The sequence below is a fragment of the Ornithodoros turicata genome, chromosome 5 (genome assembly GCF_037126465.1).
Source record: "Ornithodoros turicata isolate Travis chromosome 5, ASM3712646v1, whole genome shotgun sequence".
Taxonomy (NCBI): domain Eukaryota; kingdom Metazoa; phylum Arthropoda; class Arachnida; order Ixodida; family Argasidae; genus Ornithodoros; species Ornithodoros turicata.
Genome location: NC_088205.1, coordinates 57,880,558 through 57,898,818, shown reverse-complemented (window position 1 = coordinate 57,898,818; position 18,261 = coordinate 57,880,558). Strand labels below are relative to the sequence as shown.

The following is an 18,261-nucleotide window of genomic DNA, read 5'->3' as shown; positions in this document are numbered from 1 at the left end:
ACTCTCGAATTTGTGGAAGGTCGCGAGACAACCTACATGTATAGTATTTGTTCTTCCTCAGGAAGAAAGAGTGGTCTAGTGGTCTCAGGCATATTGCGAGCTTTTATGACTGTCCCCTACGCCGTTACCCTACGCCGCGAGACAATTGACTATCAATATGGTCGATGCCACAAGACTGCTTTGGCCTAACTTGACACAATGCAGGCTGGCCAATGCTTGGCAAGTCATTGGCCAGGGTACAGATCTGTATGAAGAAACAAGATTGTTGGCCGATAATACACCAACCAAGGCCGGGTAGGCCAGCCTAGGATCCTCCGTTTTACGCAGCAGATTCTTCACGGTGCGTCCCACATGAAAAAGATTCCAAATTTCCAGCCAGAAATGATCGTTTCCAGCTGGACATCTTGATACCAGCTGGAAATTTTACTTTCTGGCTGGAATGCAAATCTATTCCAGCCGGAAAAAATGTTTTTCCGCCTGGAGCTAGAATTCCCCGCGGGAAGGTTTCCAGCTGGCATGATTGATAACCGTTGGAAATTGTACTTTCCGGCTGGAATGCAAATCCGTTCCACCTGGAAGTCGTTTTTCCGCCTGGAACTATAATTTTTTGCTGGAAGATTTCCAGCTGGTGGTTGAGGGGCGTTCACTACCAGCTGGAAATAGTATGTGGTCCAGCTGGAGCTTACATCTTACGCTGGGATTCAGCTTTCTTTTTGTCTGGAAGGCGAGGAACAATTATTGAGTTAACGATTATTAAATACCGACAGAAATATGATGTTCAACCCGATAAGCAACGGTGACACGATAAAAGGGTTACTTTCTTTGTCTTTGGATGTGCTTTGTACCGTGAACGGACTACTTCTTCATGCGGAGCTTCACATAGGGAGAGAAGCGACAGTAAACCATTCATATCCACTGGACGTCCCTATAAAGTCGTGCACGTCCTGAATATCTAGACAACCATGTGATATCTAACGGATGTCCAAAAACGACATTCGCGTTTTGGTTTTATGTAGTAAATAACAGATGTCCTAGGTACATCTGCAGGATATCGTGGTTTGGATATTTGACTGTAGGAAGCAGCTTGGAGATATCAGGGAGATCCATGGGATATACAGTACTCGAATTTTGGGCACTGGCTGAATGCCACAGGACAGTCTCCAGGACGTCGCCTGGACATATACGGGTAAATGTTAAGTTTATGACATCTTGCTCCAACAACCAGTTTTGTTTTGCTGAAAGCAAGCAAAACTTCTGTAAACGCTAACTGGATATGGGGGCACTGTAAAATCGCTATATGCTTTTATCGTTGGCGTGCTGCTAGCCGTGAAGGAATTTATCTATGTATAACACTCGTCAAGTAAGACTGGAATTCGATCACTTTACAGCTCCACTCAGCAGCTAATCGCATTATAGACAGTAGCTTGAATTAAAAACACAGTATTTCACAGGAAGTAATGTCAGAAACCTTATTGGTTATACCTTGACTCAGCAGATACACGGGATAATTGCAAAGAAGCACCTCCTCACCGTTACAAATGTATCACGGCCCAATACACTTAACGAATGTGCCCCAACAACTTTTATGCTCTGGTCTCCCTTCAAATCTGCGGAGGGGACAAAAAAATTGTCCGTTCTTTTTAAGTTTAGAGCACCTTTGTTCACTATATGTCAGCGTGTTCGAGGCATTTATTTCAGGAAACAAGCACATGATGACAATCACGTACTAATTATCATATGTAATATTTTTGGTAATAAATGTGTACTTTCCGTTTATATCAGCGTGGCGTCGTCGTCTTAGATACCACAACTATTCACAACTGTGACTGAGTCATAACTATTTGTGACGTCTAATCCGTGTCCACATATGCATTAAGATATTGCGCGGGGACATATCTGGAATGACAAAGGAGGGTTCAAATGCATATCTCTCGGAAGTCCTGCAGATGTAAATTGGATCCTCACGAATCTCCAAGAGACATCTAAATATCCAGAATTAGATATCACATATATATTGCGTGGGTGTAAGTGGTTTACTCGGGGAGCGCTTCGTTTTTCCTCTTTTGTTTCTCGCAGCTGTCGAGAGCGGTTGTGCGTCGTGTGATGGTCGTTCGTTGTTCCCGCGTTCGTTCGTTTTTCATGTTAGCGCTTGTGCGGTTCGTCGAAGACATTGCAGACAACCGTCTGCATGTGATCCCAGTGTCGGATATCGTCAACTTCAATCCTGTCGATCAAGAAGATTTTGACAGTAGAACAACGTACAGGGCGTACTGGCACGACGACGACGCGGAGAACACAGGCGAGTATGCACTACAAATCTTGAGACTCGCAGGTCAGTCGACGTTACAGTTCAAAGAAGTCTTTGTGCTCCTACAAACGTGATCGTTTTTGCATTGGAAGGCAGCTGTGGAGTTGTAGCTGGTTGTGTGTTAACTTGCGGGGACTATGGACCTACGATCTGATACACTATAAGGTTTCGGGAATAATTGTAGCACCAATGTGTTGCTATGTTGAGCGTACACAGCGCATTTCTCCGTTTTTTAGTCTAAGGTATTGGCAGCATAATCTGTACACACAACAGTTGTTAGTTCCGTCACAAAATTGCAGACGCCTGTCTTAAAACTGGAACGCTTGCTTATTTCCCCAGTTGAATGCTTCTCTGCGGTAACAGTGTAACAAGGTTATGCTCCGTTTGAGAGGAATGTTATAGCCGATAGACTGAGATAAATTTTACCTGTGAAGCTGTGCCACAGCGAACTTACGCATAAACTTCGTCTCAGTTGCGAAGCTGGCGTCTAAAACGTGTGTTTGATGTGCGTTAGTGTTTGATGTGCGTGTGTTGGTTTCTTGTAACTGTGAAAATTCCCTTCACTGAAATGGCGGTCTGTTGTCAGATCTTAAAGTTTTTGGAATCCCATGTCTTGCGAAAACACTCTTCATCACTTGAATCACAGCGCGTGCGGTGAAACAAGATGAAACGGAGATGAAACAAGTCCGCACCAAGCACTTCCCAAGGATAGCTGCGAAGAGCTGAACTGATCAAAGGCTTCGCCGGATTGCTGCGATAGGAAGCACATCGTGCCACAAATGCATTGATATCCGTGTTGACTCCGGGCCACCACACTGACTCCCGGGCGCTTGCCTTGCATCTATTGACCACTTGGTAACAGTTTTAAGACGGTGGGATGTAATGAAGCTGGAATAACTATGTGTTCCATTGACCAAGAGACCCTGACAAACTGAGAGGTCCTCCAAAACGTTGACATATTTTGTAAGATGCAGTGGTAGCCGGTCCTTGCATGGAAACCCTCGCTCGCAACAGGCTGCACTCTCCGTCCGTCGACTGGGCTCTTTACAGGTCTACAGTTTGCAGGGCTACGCTTTCCGAGGCCTTCCATAGTGAACAGCTCCACCACGTCCAACGAACGGGAAGTTTTTTGTGACTGCATGGGTACACGCGATAAGGTATCTGCAGTAGCGAGAAGCTTTCCAGGGAAGTGCTTCATCTGGAATTGATACCGCATGACTTTCAACCTCAGTCTCTGGATGCGTGGAGGCATCACGTCCAAATCCATCTTCGTGAAAAGCGACACTAACGGCAGGTTATCCGTTTCCACGTCACGTCAAAACCCAGTCCTCCTAAAATACTCATTGAACCGTTGCATGGCCCGCACTACAGCCAGTGCTTCTTTTTCGACTTGACTGTACCGTTGTTCAGTAGCGTCATGGCCCTTGAGGCAAAGGCTACCGGACGAATTTCCCCAGAAAGTTGCTGCTGCAGGAGAACTGCACCCAAGCCAAACGAGCTCGCGTCAGCTGAGACTGTGGTTGGGTAAGCAGGATGATATTTGGCCATACATCAATCCGAAGTAATCAGCTCCTTTAATTTCTCGAAGGCCGACTGCTGCTCATAGGACCATGTCCAGGCTGCGTTTTTTCCAAGAAGGGCTTTGATGGGTGCTGTCACCTCTGCCAGATGTGGAAGAAAGCGTCCCAAGTGGTTCACCATACCCAACGGTCTTCTTACACCTGCCGCGTCTGTCGGAGCTGGTGTCTCTTTCACTGCCTTGACCTTGCTTGGATCTGGGCAGATTCCCTCTGCTGAAACTTGTACTCCGAGAAAGTAAACCTTTGACCGATGGAAGCAGCATTTTTCTTTGTTCAGTGTAATGTCTGCTTGTGATAGACGTCTCAAAACTTTTTGCAAACGAGCATCATGTTCCTTCACGTTGCGTCCAAAAACCAAAATGTCGTCGATCATACAGACTGTACAATCCAATCCTAGCAGAATTCGGGACATCTGCTTTTGAAAAAACTATGGGGCTGAAGTTATGCCAAAAGGCATACGCCAAAAACAGTAGCGCCCAAATGGCGTGATGAAAGTTGTGGGTTCTTGGGATTCCTCTGCAAGCTTGACTTGATAAAAACCTGATGTTGCATCCAATTTTGAAAACACTGTCGCACCTCCCCAAAGTCCCAGCATCTGGTCAACAGTCGGCAGATCATGGCCGCCTCGCAGAACCGAACGGTGCAGTTTAGTGAGATCAACACACAGTCTGTGGCCTCCATTGGCTTTTGGGACCACCACCAAACCTGCGTATACCACGGCGTGGGTGTGTCGACCCGACGGATTACACCGTCCCCTTCAAGCTTGGCCAATTCCTTCTTGACCACTTCACGGAGCGGACTGGGTATACGTCCATAAACGTACTGGGTATACGTCTTGTCACACTAAGCGAAAAGGGGACTGCGTCTGGCTTCAGCAGTATCTTGTATTCGGTCGAAAGAGTTCCAAGCCCCTTGCACAAAGTATCTGTTATAATTGTGCTAACTGGTAGCGCCACCCCGTCACCTGGCGGAGAATCGTGTTCTAAATACGTTAATAAATGGGGGTCACTGTTTCTTTCGTTACGTGGTGCCTCAAGAGCGCATTGTTTTCTGGTGTCCACGAGGTGGGCGTAGCTCGAGCCACCTCGACGTTCTACCGCCTTCACCACGATGCGGCCATGACAAGTGGCGACGAGATCGTCAACCCCATTGAAGTTACAAGTTATTCGTTTTGCGAAGTTGGCAAGTGGTCGGTTGTGGTCTGAAGCTCCCAAGTTGACGTTCAACAACAATACGAAGATGCCCACATATGGTAGGATCGAACCATTTGAAGGGGGAGGCGAGGAGTGGCCTGCGTACATCGAGCGTCTCGAAGCATTTTTCGAGGCAAACAATGTGGCCGCCGATAAAAAGAAGGTCATATTCTTCAGTTCTTGTGGTCCGAAGACCTACTTGCTTCTACGTGACTTGGTGAAGCCAGCAACGCCCTAAGACACGTCATTTGAAGACGTTCTTTCTATTTTGAGCAACCATTATACTCCTAAACCGTCAGTTGTGGTTCAACGGTTCCGTTTCAATACCAGGATGCGCGGAAAAGGAGAGTCTGTCAGTGGCTATACATTGCGTTACTCAGGAGTTTGTCTGAGCATTGCGACTTCGGGGGTGGGCTGACGAACATGCTACGAGACCGTATAGTGTGCGGGATTGACGATTCAGCTGTTCAGACTCGTCTTTTGGAAAAGTCTGACTTGACGTTTGAGGCGGCCGTGCAGTTTGCCGTGTCTATTGAGGCCGCTAAGAAGGATGTTGGCAAAATCTGCCAATCTAGTTCCAGCACTTCATCGTTCGCAACTCATCATGTTTTGTCTTCAGGGACTGTCAAATGCTATTGTTGTGGAGAGAGACACTTCGCATCTCAATGCAAGCATGTGTCAACCGTCTGCAACCATTGTCGTAAGCGCGGTCATTTGGCTCGCGTGTGTAACTCCAGGAAGAACCTTCCAGCAGTGATGGCCACTAACTACTTCTACAGTAGTTTAACTATAACTACTAAGTACTTCGTGATGGAGTAGTTTAACAATGTAGTTCAACTACTTTTCAGGGGAGTAGATAAAACCACTACGTTGTCCATCAACACCAATCCCTTATAGTGTTCTTGGACACCTAGATACGAATCACAAGCAATGGTAAACTTTGGCGCAAGCCATTGCTACGATCGTCAAATACAAAGCTTGCGGCGGGATTCTCTCTGTGCCTAGGCATTAAAAGTGATGATTTAGTACACATGCACGACACAATTGCTCTGCTCCTCCGTTCTCATCAAACAAGTAGCTCAAGGTAAAGGTCGTTAGCACAATCGTGCCGTAAAGCGTGCGGCAAAATCGGAAGTAGTTGGCACCTTCAGTAACCTAACCACTGTAGTTAACTACTTAAAATAGTAGTTTAACTAGTAGTTGCCACGACATTTTTGCAAATAGTTGGTAACTACTTTTTAACTACAATCTGGTAGCTTAACTAGTAGTTAATCACTGGCCTTCACTGCCTTCCAGCAAACAAGTATTCAAGACGCAAGGCGTCGAGCTCCAGCCATGCGATTCAGCAGCCGGGGGAAGTTCCCCGTAAGTCTCCAGGGAATTTTTGAACATTGCCTGTGCATGCTGTTGATGACTGCGAGGATACCCACGTGTCATCGTCTGAAGTATTCGACATGTGGCAAGTTCATGATCACCACCACGACCGTTCATGGTTACTGTTACCGTCGGCGATAAACCTCTCCCCATGGATGTGGACACGGGGGCAAGTGTTAGTGTCGTTGCTAAGGATCTCCTTCTGGAACTGTTACCCGGGCACCCTGTTAATCCGTCAACGGTGTCCCTACCAAGCTACACCGGGGAATTAACACACGTGCAGGGTCAAACAGATGTTGCGGTACAATTTCGCAACAAGACAGCAGTTTTACCATTGTACCTCACCGGTGCAGGATCTCCTTCACTTCTTGGCCGGAGTTGGATGCAGCAGTTGGGTATTGACCTTGTTGACCGTCTAGTGAATAAGTGCTCCATGCTGGATGAGAACACTGTTGTTCGAGAATTTTCTGATGTCTTCAGCGGTGGTTTGGGACTGTTCAAGGGTCCAGAAGCAGGGGAATGAACGTGTAGTATATTTCTATTGTCGGGAAAAACTCACGTGACCTCTGACGTCGGGCCAATCGTTGTGCCTCGGTAGAGTAGGTTTTTGCTTTGTTTTATTTTGTCTCCCTGGGTGACCGGTGACGTAAAGCGACGCTGCCGACGGGTTCTTTTTCCCTTTCCCCTTTGTTCTCTCCCCCGCTGTTTTGGCAGTTTGGTTTGCATGCGCCATGCGCCTTGTGAAAACGTACACCGATTGATACAAACAAGAAGGTGTTTGGTGTTTCTGTCCAGACAAAGTATTTTATTCCACAGAATGCGTAGGGACATGTCGCAAATGCACAGTTTGTCAGCATCTCCACAATATTCACGAGACTACGATGGATACGCATGCTGCAGCAACTTTTCAAATGGATCAACAAAAAGGCAATCAATTTTACGACAGAGACGTCGTCCCTATATACACACAATGGGTACAGATTCTGCCTTGTCTTTGTCTATGCTAATTCGTCAATTAAAGTATCAGTGGCAAGCTTTAGAATCTCGGAAGAACTCTCCGAAAACGACATACGATAAAGAAAGTTGTCAATCCAAGCTGAGCAATGTGATGTCACCGCTTCAGAGAAAGAGGGCGATTGGCTTATCACATTTTCGGAACAGTTATCGTAAACGTGTTTCGGTTTACTAAAACTGGCCATGTGCTTGCATCAGCATAGGATGAACAGGGCCCAGCATACAGCAAATTCTGAAATGACTGGATAATAATCAGCCGATGAAGATGAAACGGAAATGTGCTCTGCTAGTGGCAGTTTGAGGCATAAGCATTAATCCTTTACAATAGTGTGAGCAGATGTACACAGCAGATAGCATTTTGTGTAGCATAAAAACAACAGCAAAGCAAATGACCAACCAAGCTATATGAAAGCAGACCATCAGTAGTTCCGATGTAATTGGGGGAATAACCACAGCAGTGCACAATACACAAGAACAGTAAACAATCCCTTGACAGGCTGACTGTATTATGAAAACACTGAGCACGTATATTGCAAGTTTGGAGGCACATACACATATCAGGAGACTAAATAACATGGCATGTAAAAATGTTGAAATTACTGCTAAGAGTGATGCTCATCTAGTAGCACATTTGTGATTACACGTGTACAATTTAAGTATGCAAGAGACGTGCACAGCTGCCACTTCCATTCGTGGGAAAAGCCAGAGCACTGCAACTGAAGCATATATTCACCATTTGTATATAATATGTACAATGATAACAGCATGTGCAATATGCAAGGAAGCAGCTGCAATATTTGCGACCAAAACAAGAAGATCCAGCAATCCAGTGAGAGTAAATTAAAGCCTTGTGACAGGAGTCACTGACTACCTCCTTGTAAATATGAAAAGGCCCTTGCTTTGTATTAGTTCTTCAATCGGATATTTAGGGGCTGGCCTGATGTAAGATGCTTGGGAACTGAGTGGGCACTGAGAACAGTGACATCTTTTTCGAGCAGTGAGGGCAATACGAAGATACTCAGACTCACGAAGATACTCAGAATGTTAGAAAATCATGGTACCATATAAGTTGCTTTAACATGCTTTCTGCTGCCAAGGATGTTAAATGCAATGGCCATGTGTTGAGATTTCAGCGCAAGTTATGAACCCTTAAGGGTGCACAATGTTCATCCCCAGACCAACCACTGTAGCGCTGCTCTTGATCATAGTGTTGCAACATAAATCCACAAATTATGAAATAAAGATTAATTAACATTATGGCTAAGCAAAATGTTCTTCTGGGCAAGTAGCTGCTAGTTTCTCAGATGCAGTGGCCTGCACTTGAAGCCGTTTATGTGGTCCGTGTGACTGACACATCAGAACAAGGAGAAAACAGTTTTAGCACTCTAAAATTATCAGGGTGTCTACGAACTTGGAAAACAGGGAATTATTAGGGAATTGTGATGTGACTTGAAAAGCCAGGAGATTGTCAGGGAATATGCCAAAAAGGCAGTTGGAGTCAGCGAAAATCTCAGACAAGTGCCGTCACAATGTGCAGTGAATCGCGAGTGTTGAGGAGTGGTTGAGCGGGCACGCCGCAACAATGTTGCAGTGAGTACGACAATACGACAAGCTCAGAGGCAGGAAAGCAGGGCACACTCGACAAATGATCTGTTTTATGAGGGATCTGTATCAAAATGTAGCAGCAAGCGCCAAGTTGTTTTGGTCAGGGAATGCACTTGAAATAGTCAGTGAAAATGTGGAAAAGTCAGGGAATTTGAAGGTTATAGTTTAGTACGCACCCTGATAATGGATATCCTGCCTTCTTTTAACCATGAACATGTCTTATAACTTCTTGCGTTTCCTGCGTTCTGCATGGTCCTCAGTGAACTTTTGATTTTCCAATCGCAAGTACAGCTGAATCCTTGAAGTGCAATACATGCGCATAAATTTTGCACCACAACGAGGGCTACAGAAGGGCTCGTGCACAGTGTCCCCTAGCTCAGCCAGCAAGCGTGCCATTACATTTCTTCTGTGAACAATGTGCCCTATACATGACTGGAACTTCTTTTCTATATTGCAATAAAAATTAAAAAATGCTTTCGAGGGCATGCACTTTGTCGGAGTTGCTGGATCTTGCTCCCTCAAGTAGGAGTACATGGTGCTTGGATCAAGTTCTGCTTCTGCAGCCTTTAGTAAATTTGGACAATTTTGACATTTCATAGCACTCAGAAAAGACTGAACCAGGCTTCCAGCAAATTCATACTGTGCATTCATCTCAATGAGGTTTGCAGGCTCTTCTGGAAGCTGCAGCACAGGCTCCGAACCAGTGTCTGCCTCTGAATCAAAGGTAGTACTCTCAGACGGGCCTGCAGACGGGCTGATTGAATGCACAGGAATGCGTCTCAGTTCGTTGAGAAGGGTTGTGGTGTCTGCTTCACAGTTCCCTCTACCAGGAAGCTTAAGCAGTCTACCAGCAAGAGCATGCTTCATCCCAGCAACGAACTGAAATGCATTCGGTGTTTCATTGCACCCATGAATTTGCCGGAACTCTCCAAACAGATTCTCTAAGGGGTCCTGGTTTAGCCGTCTAGTTAGAAGAAAATCAAAGTCGAAGTTTGCCTTGAGGTCATCCCACAGGCCCAGTACAGCACCAATTGTGACCTGCCATCCATTTACTGTTGGGGGCTGCCTATCACAGTCAAACTTCCACCCAGCGATTCGCACTGCAGCAGCCTCCAAAACCTCCTTGTGGCCAGATGTTGCTGACAGTGCATACCGCATCTTTCTGTCATCACCCTGTACAACTGAAGAGCTGTTCAGGGTGTCGAACAGCATGTCAATTTCTTGGAGGAACTTTGATGTTGCAGCAGCTTCAGGGGACATTGCTCCCATAAAAATTAGACATGCGATTCCTGTAGACACGCTGTCACTCAGCACTTGCGTGGCAAGCTTGACTCTCATGCGTTTAAATACAGTGGGGTAAAGGTGGTCGCGTGTGAGCTTAGGTGCCAGCCTTACTCTTGCAGGATGAGTGTTCTCGTAGAACTCCTTGATGAAAGACCACTTAACCCTCTGCTCATCATTCCCAATTTGGAGGTCATGACGAAGCAAAAGATTTCTTGTGGTCTTCATCAAGTGGGGGGCATCAAAGATGAAATATACTTTAGATTCATCAACAACAAAAAATGGTTTTGATGGAGAAACCTCCAGTGCTCTGGCCAATGAACAATTACTGGTGCCCTGGTCACACACAACTGCCTTTACAAAAATCTCTGCCAAATGGAGTCTACGAATTAAATCAAAAAGCAATGTTTGCAAAGTCTCAGCCGATGCTGTTGTTTTGGACAGGATGTACGAGAGGGGCTGCAGCCAATTTTTGGAAATGCCAGCAAGCACAGCCACAAGTGCTGAGTGTGCAAACTCGGGCGATCTCTCGGTCCCAGAGTCAGCATAGCCATAAACCACGTCCGAGCCTCTATCATACTGCAGATGTTGTTTGATAGACATCTCATCAAACATTATGATACAGGCTCGGTCCTTCAGTGGTGTGCCCTGGAGCCGTGTCTGCAGTGAGTCTAGTACAGGAGGCACAACTCCAGGTTGCATGGCTACTTCCTGAAGCCAGTACTTGAGGCATCGCTCAGTTGGCAGCAGCAAGTACCTACTGAGGAATCGGTACGCTTTTGGGCCTGCGAAATGCAACTTCAGAGCAAAGTTCCTGTACTGTGGGGGCCATCTCCTGCCAAATTTACGTAAAGGCTGCAGGTACAGCATTGTCCGGAATATCTCCAGGGCCTCCCTGGAAAGGTATCGTGACGCTGCTCGTATGATTTGTGTGCGAGAGAGACTGCCACCTTGTTGGGACGCCCGGCGCTGTGCCCTGAACAGACTCCTCCGCAAGCTGTCCCTTGTCCGCCTCAGTTGATCAATTTCTGCCACAGTCCTTGGCGTGCGCTTACTGGGAGGTCTGCCACCTTTGTGTGGCCGAGGAGGTGTACACTCTGAAATAGGAATTACATGGTTTAGTAAACGAAAAAGTACCATAATGAATTTAGTGTACGTTTCCATCAGAACATACTTTTCAATTGGGTATCCAGCAAACCAAGAACCATTTGTGTATAACTCAGTGAAAATGCGTACCTCCACAGCACACTTAAATATTAAATACATGAGTGATGGAGTGCCAGTGTCTAGTGTCATTTACTTGTTTGTTTAATGGATTTTTTCCCTTCATTATATATATATATATATATATATATATATCCTTCCTCCAGTTGTCAGATACTTAGTGGGGAGAAAGAAAGAGAACGAGAGTGGGAAAACCGCATTGCGAGACCTCACAACACACATCACTGGTGAGGGCATCAGTGGGGATGGAAGGGTCACATCTTGACGCAGAGTCGTTTGTTTGTCCAGGCCAGTGATATCATGTTCCACTTGGTCTCGCATCGCTGTTTATACATCCTGTTTTTTTTTCCTCTCTCTCTGCTTTTCTTTCCAATATAGGCAACTTACACTTCCTTGCCAGAAGTTTGGTATATAAATTCTCACTCCTTCTTCAAGCTTAATCTTAGCAACCGGTACTTATGTCACAGCAACACACCACTGACATGTTATTATCTGTGTAAAGCTACATTAGCGGCCTTTTGATCATTTCAGTAATGCAAATGCCCATTAATAGTACCATAAGCATGGACTTATTGACACTGAACTTCGATGTAAGACTCATCTCAGATACATTTATGCGAATGAACCCACGTGTAATCTGCTGGCCATCCAATGGTGAAGTTGCACTCTCAGTGTAGCCATAGGGGTAACCCGTCAAATAAATGTATGAGAAACACACCCGTTGAGGGGCCAGCAAGCATAAGGGCACCCACGGAGGAGCTCGAGGGTGTCGCACGTTGTTGGGCGGGTGTTGTAGGGCTTGCAGGCCATGGATGGGACTCTGTGGGAGAAAACGTGGAAAAGAGGGTCACAAACATGCCTTTCCAAAGTGAACATTACACGACCAGACCGTAACCAAAGAAGGAGCACTGTTAGTATAGCCGTGACAGGGGCGTGACACACATTAGACACTTACCTCTCGAGGGGCCACCAAGAAGAGCACCCACGGAGGAGCCAGAGGGCGTCGGACTCCGTGGGGCAGGTGTTGTAGGGCTTGCAGGCCATGGATGGGACTCTGTGGGAGAAAACGTGGAAAAGAGGGTCACAAACATGCCTTTCCAAAGTGAACATTACACGACCAGACCGTAACCAAAGAAGGAGCACTGTTAGTATAGCCGTGACAGGGGCGTGACACACATTAGACACTTACCTCTCGAGGGGCCACCAAGAAGAGCACCCACGGAGGAGCCAGAGGGCGTCGGACTCCGTGGGGCAGGTGTTGTAGGGCTTGCAGGCCATGGATGGGACTCTGTGGGAGAAAACGTGGAAAAGAGGGTCACAAACATGCCTTTCCAAAGTGAACATTACACGACCAGACCGTAACCAAAGAAGGAGCACTGTTAGTATAGCCGTGACAGGGGCGTGACACACATTAGACACTTACCTCTCGAGGGGCCACCAAGAAGAGCACCCACGGAGGAGCCAGAGGGCGTCGGACTCCGTGGGGCAGGTGTTGTAGGGCTTGCAGGCCATGGATGGGACTCTGTGGGAGAAAACGTGGAAAAGAGGGTCACAAACATGCCTTTCCAAAGTGAACATTACACGACCAGACCGTAACCAAAGAAGGAGCACTGTTAGTATAGCCGTGACAGGGGCGTGACACACATTAGACACTTACCTCTCGAGGGGCCACCAAGAAGAGCACCCACGGAGGAGCCAGAGGGCGTCGGACTCCGTGGGGCGGGTGTTGTAGGGCTTGCAGGCCATGGATGGGACTCTGTGGGAGAAAACGTGGAAAAGAGGGTCACAAACATGCCTTTCCAAAGTGAACATTACACGACCAGACCGTAACCAAAGAAGGAGCACTGTTAGTATAGCCGTGACAGGGGCGTGAAACACATTAGACACTTACCTCTCGAGGGGCCACCAAGAAGAGCACCCACGGAGGAGCCAGAGGGCGTCGGACTCCGTGGGGCAGGTGTTGTAGGGCTTGCAGGCCATGGATGGGACTCTGTGGGAGAAAACGTGGAAAAGAGGGTCACAAACATGCCTTTCCAAAGTGAACATTACACGACCAGACCGTAACCAAAGAAGGAGCACTGTTAGTATAGCCGTGACAGGGGCGTGACACACATTAGACACTTACCTCTCGAGGGGCCACCAAGAAGAGCACCCACGGAGGAGCCAGAGGGCGTCGGACTCCGTGGGGCGGGTGTTGTAGGGCTTGCAGGCCATGGATGGGACTCTGTGGGAGAAAACGTGGAAAAGAGGGTCACAAACATGCCTTTCCAAAGTGAACATTACACGACCGGACCGTAACCAAAGAAGGAGCACTGTTAGTATAGCCGTGACAGGGGCGTGAAACACATTAGACACTTACCTCTCGAGGGGCCACCAAGAAGAGCACCCACGGAGGAGCCAGAGGGCGTCGGACTCCGTGGGGCAGGTGTTGTAGGGCTTGCAGGCCATGGATGGGACTCTGTGGGAGAAAACGTGGAAAAGAGGGTCACAAACATGCCTTTCCAAAGTGAACATTACACGACCGGACCGTAACCAAAGAAGGAGCACTGTTAGTATAGCCGTGACAGGGGCGTGAAACACATTAGACACTTACCTCTCGAGGGGCCACCAAGAAGAGCACCCACGGAGGAGCCAGAGGGCGTCGGACTCCGTGGGGCAGGTGTTGTAGGGCTTGCAGGCCATGGATGGGACTCTGTGGGAGAAAACGTGGAAAAGAGGGTCACAAACATGCCTTTCCAAAGTGAACATTACACGACCGGACCGTAACCAAAGAAGGAGCACTGTTAGTATAGCCGTGACAGGGGCGTGAAACACATTAGACACTTACCTCTCGAGGGGCCACCAAGAAGAGCACCCACGGAGGAGCCAGAGGGCGTCGGACTCCGTGGGGCAGGTGTTGTAGGGCTTGCAGGCCATGGATGGGACTCTGTGGGAGAAAACGTGGAAAAGAGGGTCACAAACATGCCTTTCCAAAGTGAACATTACACGACCGGACCGTAACCAAAGAAGGAGCACTGTTAGTATAGCCGTGACAGGGGCGTGAAACACATTAGACACTTACCTCTCGAGGGGCCACCAAGAAGAGCACCCACGGAGGAGCCAGAGGGCGTCGGACTCCGTGGGGCAGGTGTTGTAGGGCTTGCAGGCCATGGATGGGACTCTGTGGGAGAAAACGTGGAAAAGAGGGTCACAAACATGCCTTTCCAAAGTGAACATTACACGACCGGACCGTAACCAAAGAAGGAGCACTGTTAGTATAGCCGTGACAGGGGCGTGAAACACATTAGACACTTACCTCTCGAGGGGCCACCAAGAAGAGCACCCACGGAGGAGCCAGAGGGCGTCGGACTCCGTGGGGCAGGTGTTGTAGGGCTTGCAGGCCATGGATGGGACTCTGTGGGAGAAAACGTGGAAAAGAGGGTCACAAACATGCCTTTCCAAAGTGAACATTACACGACCGGACCGTAACCAAAGAAGGAGCACTGTTAGTATAGCCGTGACAGGGGCGTGAAACACATTAGACACTTACCTCTCGAGGGGCCACCAAGAAGAGCACCCACGGAGGAGCCAGAGGGCGTCGGACTCCGTGGGGCAGGTGTTGTAGGGCTTGCAGGCCATGGATGGGACTCTGTGGGAGAAAACGTGGAAAAGAGGGTCACAAACATGCCTTTCCAAAGTGAACATTACACGACCGGACCGTAACCAAAGAAGGAGCACTGTTAGTATAGCCGTGACAGGGGCGTGAAACACATTAGACACTTACCTCTCGAGGGGCCACCAAGAAGAGCACCCACGGAGGAGCCAGAGGGCGTCGGACTCCGTGGGGCAGGTGTTGTAGGGCTTGCAGGCATTGGATGGGACTCTGTGGGAGAAAACGTGGACATGAGGCAGAAGGAAAGATCACAGGTTTGACTGTTATATTGTGTGGTTCCCATGATGAAAGCATGAAATGCTTTCACAAAGTATAAATCATTTGTAATGAGATAGCCCTTGGAATGGGATATCATATCATGGGAGCACCTGTAGAAGTACAATACTTTATGCGGTACCTGCATCTAGTGCTCTACTGCGTGGCCTTTGGACTGTGGGGCACGCAGATCGCCTGAGCCGCGTCCTCTGCCTGTTTGTGAAATGTGCCATTTCGAAGTGTTGAGAGCACAGGCGCTTGTTGTGCAGCTGCTGAGGTGGAAGGTTCAGGTATTCTGGCCTCTCTGCATAAGTGATCCATGCTGATGCTCTAAAGTGTAAGGATCACAAATGGTTAGGTCTGCCTTTCAGAATGAGATATGTGTAACATGTTTAAGGGACCTCAGGATATCTTTGTCTGAACTTTCTGTGAATCATATGCATGAAATATCATATTCTCTTTTACACACACTTGTATTAGGAACTGTTCCCCCTATTGGTAACTGAACAAATTGGAGCACAACGCATATATTTCATGTGATGTAATTTCAGTCGCCTAGTTTCCTTGGGCAACATGCACAATATGAATGATTTTAATGTACATCATGGTTGACTCATGCAGAATTTGTCAGGTGACTGATTCAATCTCTCCTTAGTATTTGCATATTTTACTTATCGAATAGACAAGATGTACTTCCACATTTATTTTGCTCCTGAGGATGATGAACAAAAGTACTAGTAAAACTCTCTTGGAAGCAATCTCGTAGTATGTTCCGTAGGTATAATTTACTTTTGAAGACAGTTTCACGTGAGTAGCACTTCCAAGAAGAGGCTTTAAGAACCCTGCTTGCACGCATGCACATCAGCAAGTAAAGTAGAAGTAAATGTGTTTATAATGTTGCCAAATCAGAAACAAGGGTTGCGAAAACAAGGAGCAGGCGGGCTAAGGTTAATCTTCATTAATTTTTACTTTGCTAGCATCAGAATCAAAAACATTTTAGTTGTCATTGCCATAGACGAGGCGATGTATAATCGGACAGGATTGTTTTAGCTGCAGCACGCCACAGAAGGTTCATATGGTTCATACATAATTACATATATCACTGGTATCTAGAGCCGCAAAGTGTCAATAATAGCATAGTCTGCACACCGTTAACTACACTAGAAAATTTAAAGGATACTGAAAAGAAAAGCGGTTGAAGCAGCTATTGACAGCCTACTCGGATTGACGATGACTTTCTCATGTATATTGACTTCAAAAACGAAAGTTTTTTAGTGCATACGCACGAATCGAAATGCGTTATCAGGTACGGAGAGCATTACAGCAGCAATTAATGACAAATGACTTACCTGTCATCAAGTGGAAATCGGAAGAACGAGATGTCGGTCCCTTTTGAGCTGTTTCGACACCAAGAAGCGGAGCAGATGACCCACCCGCGCATCTTTGGTAGTCACAACTTTCGGAAGTCTCGGGCACGGTACGATCCATGCTTTTAAACCAGTGTCAAACCCGGAAATATAGTAATTGACAGCCTTGACAGACATCATAAACCACCCAAAGCGACGGCGACGCAGAGTCGCCAGCTTGCGCGGTGCGACGCTCAAACTCGAACCTCAAACTGCGCAAATTCAAAACGACCAATCACAGTTCTCATACCGGGGGTGTGGCCGCAGGAGCCAATGGGATGCTCTTGGTAGAGAACTCGAGCTCCGACGTAAAAATTATGACGTTTCATGACGTTTGATGACGCGTTAAGCTCGCAGCGCCTCACTTTAGTCCGCAAAGGAACTCGCGAGTTTCATACCCCTGCCAGAAGTATCCATTCGTGTTTCCCGTGAATCACTGTCCAAGTTCCTCAAGCCACGACCGCTTCCCTTCGCGTTAAAGAAGGGACCCAAGCAGCACGCCAATATTGGTCCAATATTGGACCCATATGGGCTGCCAAGATTGCCAATATTGGCCCAATATGGGCTGCCAATATTGGACCAATATGGGGAGTGCAACCAGGCTCCATATTGGACCAATATGGGCTGCCCATATTGGCAAGCCCATTTTGCGCCAATATTGCCAATATTTCTGTGATAACACCTACGAGGAGCCCGTGTAATAATAAAGCATTATGCTGTATAATATTCACTACTTTTGTATGATTTTTGCTTTTTTATTTCTGCGGATCTAATTGATCCACGTTCACATCACTGCAAAAAAAAAAAAAAAAAAAAAAAAAACGAAAGAAAGGAAAGAAACACGGCATTGCCCAAACACACAAAAAAAACGAAGAACAGGTGCTACGCCCGCGCTGAAGATCACAAGCAGTCCCAAAGAACTGCCAATGCCTAAGATCCCTCAGAAGCCTTCATTGGGATCGCAATATTCTGTGGACTAACAGATTCCACACCCGCTCCGAGAATACAAAGCAGCGAAACACTTTCGTGGCGGTGACGGACACACGCCAGAGCAATTTACACTACTTGCAGCAACTTGAAATCACCTAACTTTACAGAATAGCCATCCCTTCTTATCAAACATTGTGTTTTTTACTTGACCTGCCGCAATTTCGTTACCATTACAGCACCCAGCGACATTTTAGCCCTATGAAACGTCCGTTCGGGCTGTCGCGCATGCGCATTAGTTGTAGGACGCGTGATTACGCTCAAACAACTCGCTTTCTCACAGTCGGCTCGACCGATTGGCATTGACATCGCGAAGGAAGATGGCGGCGACTTTCAAGACGTGGAATGTTGAGGTGTCGAACTCTAGCGAACTTTACGTTGG

The 18,261-nt window shown here is 47.1% G+C and overlaps 1 protein-coding gene across 1 annotated transcript; it reads right to left on the bottom strand.

The window, feature by feature from the left end:
- Window positions 1-8,180: 8,180 nt before the first annotated feature.
- Window positions 8,181-17,704, bottom strand: LOC135395883 (uncharacterized). The gene is made up of 19 exons (XM_064626971.1): window positions 16,836-17,704; window positions 15,629-15,808; window positions 15,343-15,441; window positions 15,109-15,207; window positions 15,033-15,061; window positions 14,875-14,973; window positions 14,641-14,739; window positions 14,407-14,505; window positions 14,173-14,271; window positions 13,939-14,037; window positions 13,705-13,803; window positions 13,471-13,569; window positions 13,237-13,335; window positions 13,003-13,101; window positions 12,769-12,867; window positions 12,703-12,721; window positions 12,535-12,633; window positions 12,298-12,399; window positions 8,181-11,452 (listed from the first exon to the last, which is right to left on the bottom strand). Exons 1-19 carry the CDS (start codon window positions 16,972-16,974, stop codon window positions 9,294-9,296), a joined length of 3,915 nt encoding a protein of 1,304 aa, XP_064483041.1. The 5' UTR covers window positions 16,975-17,704; the 3' UTR covers window positions 8,181-9,293.
- Window positions 17,705-18,261: the final 557 nt, after the last annotated feature.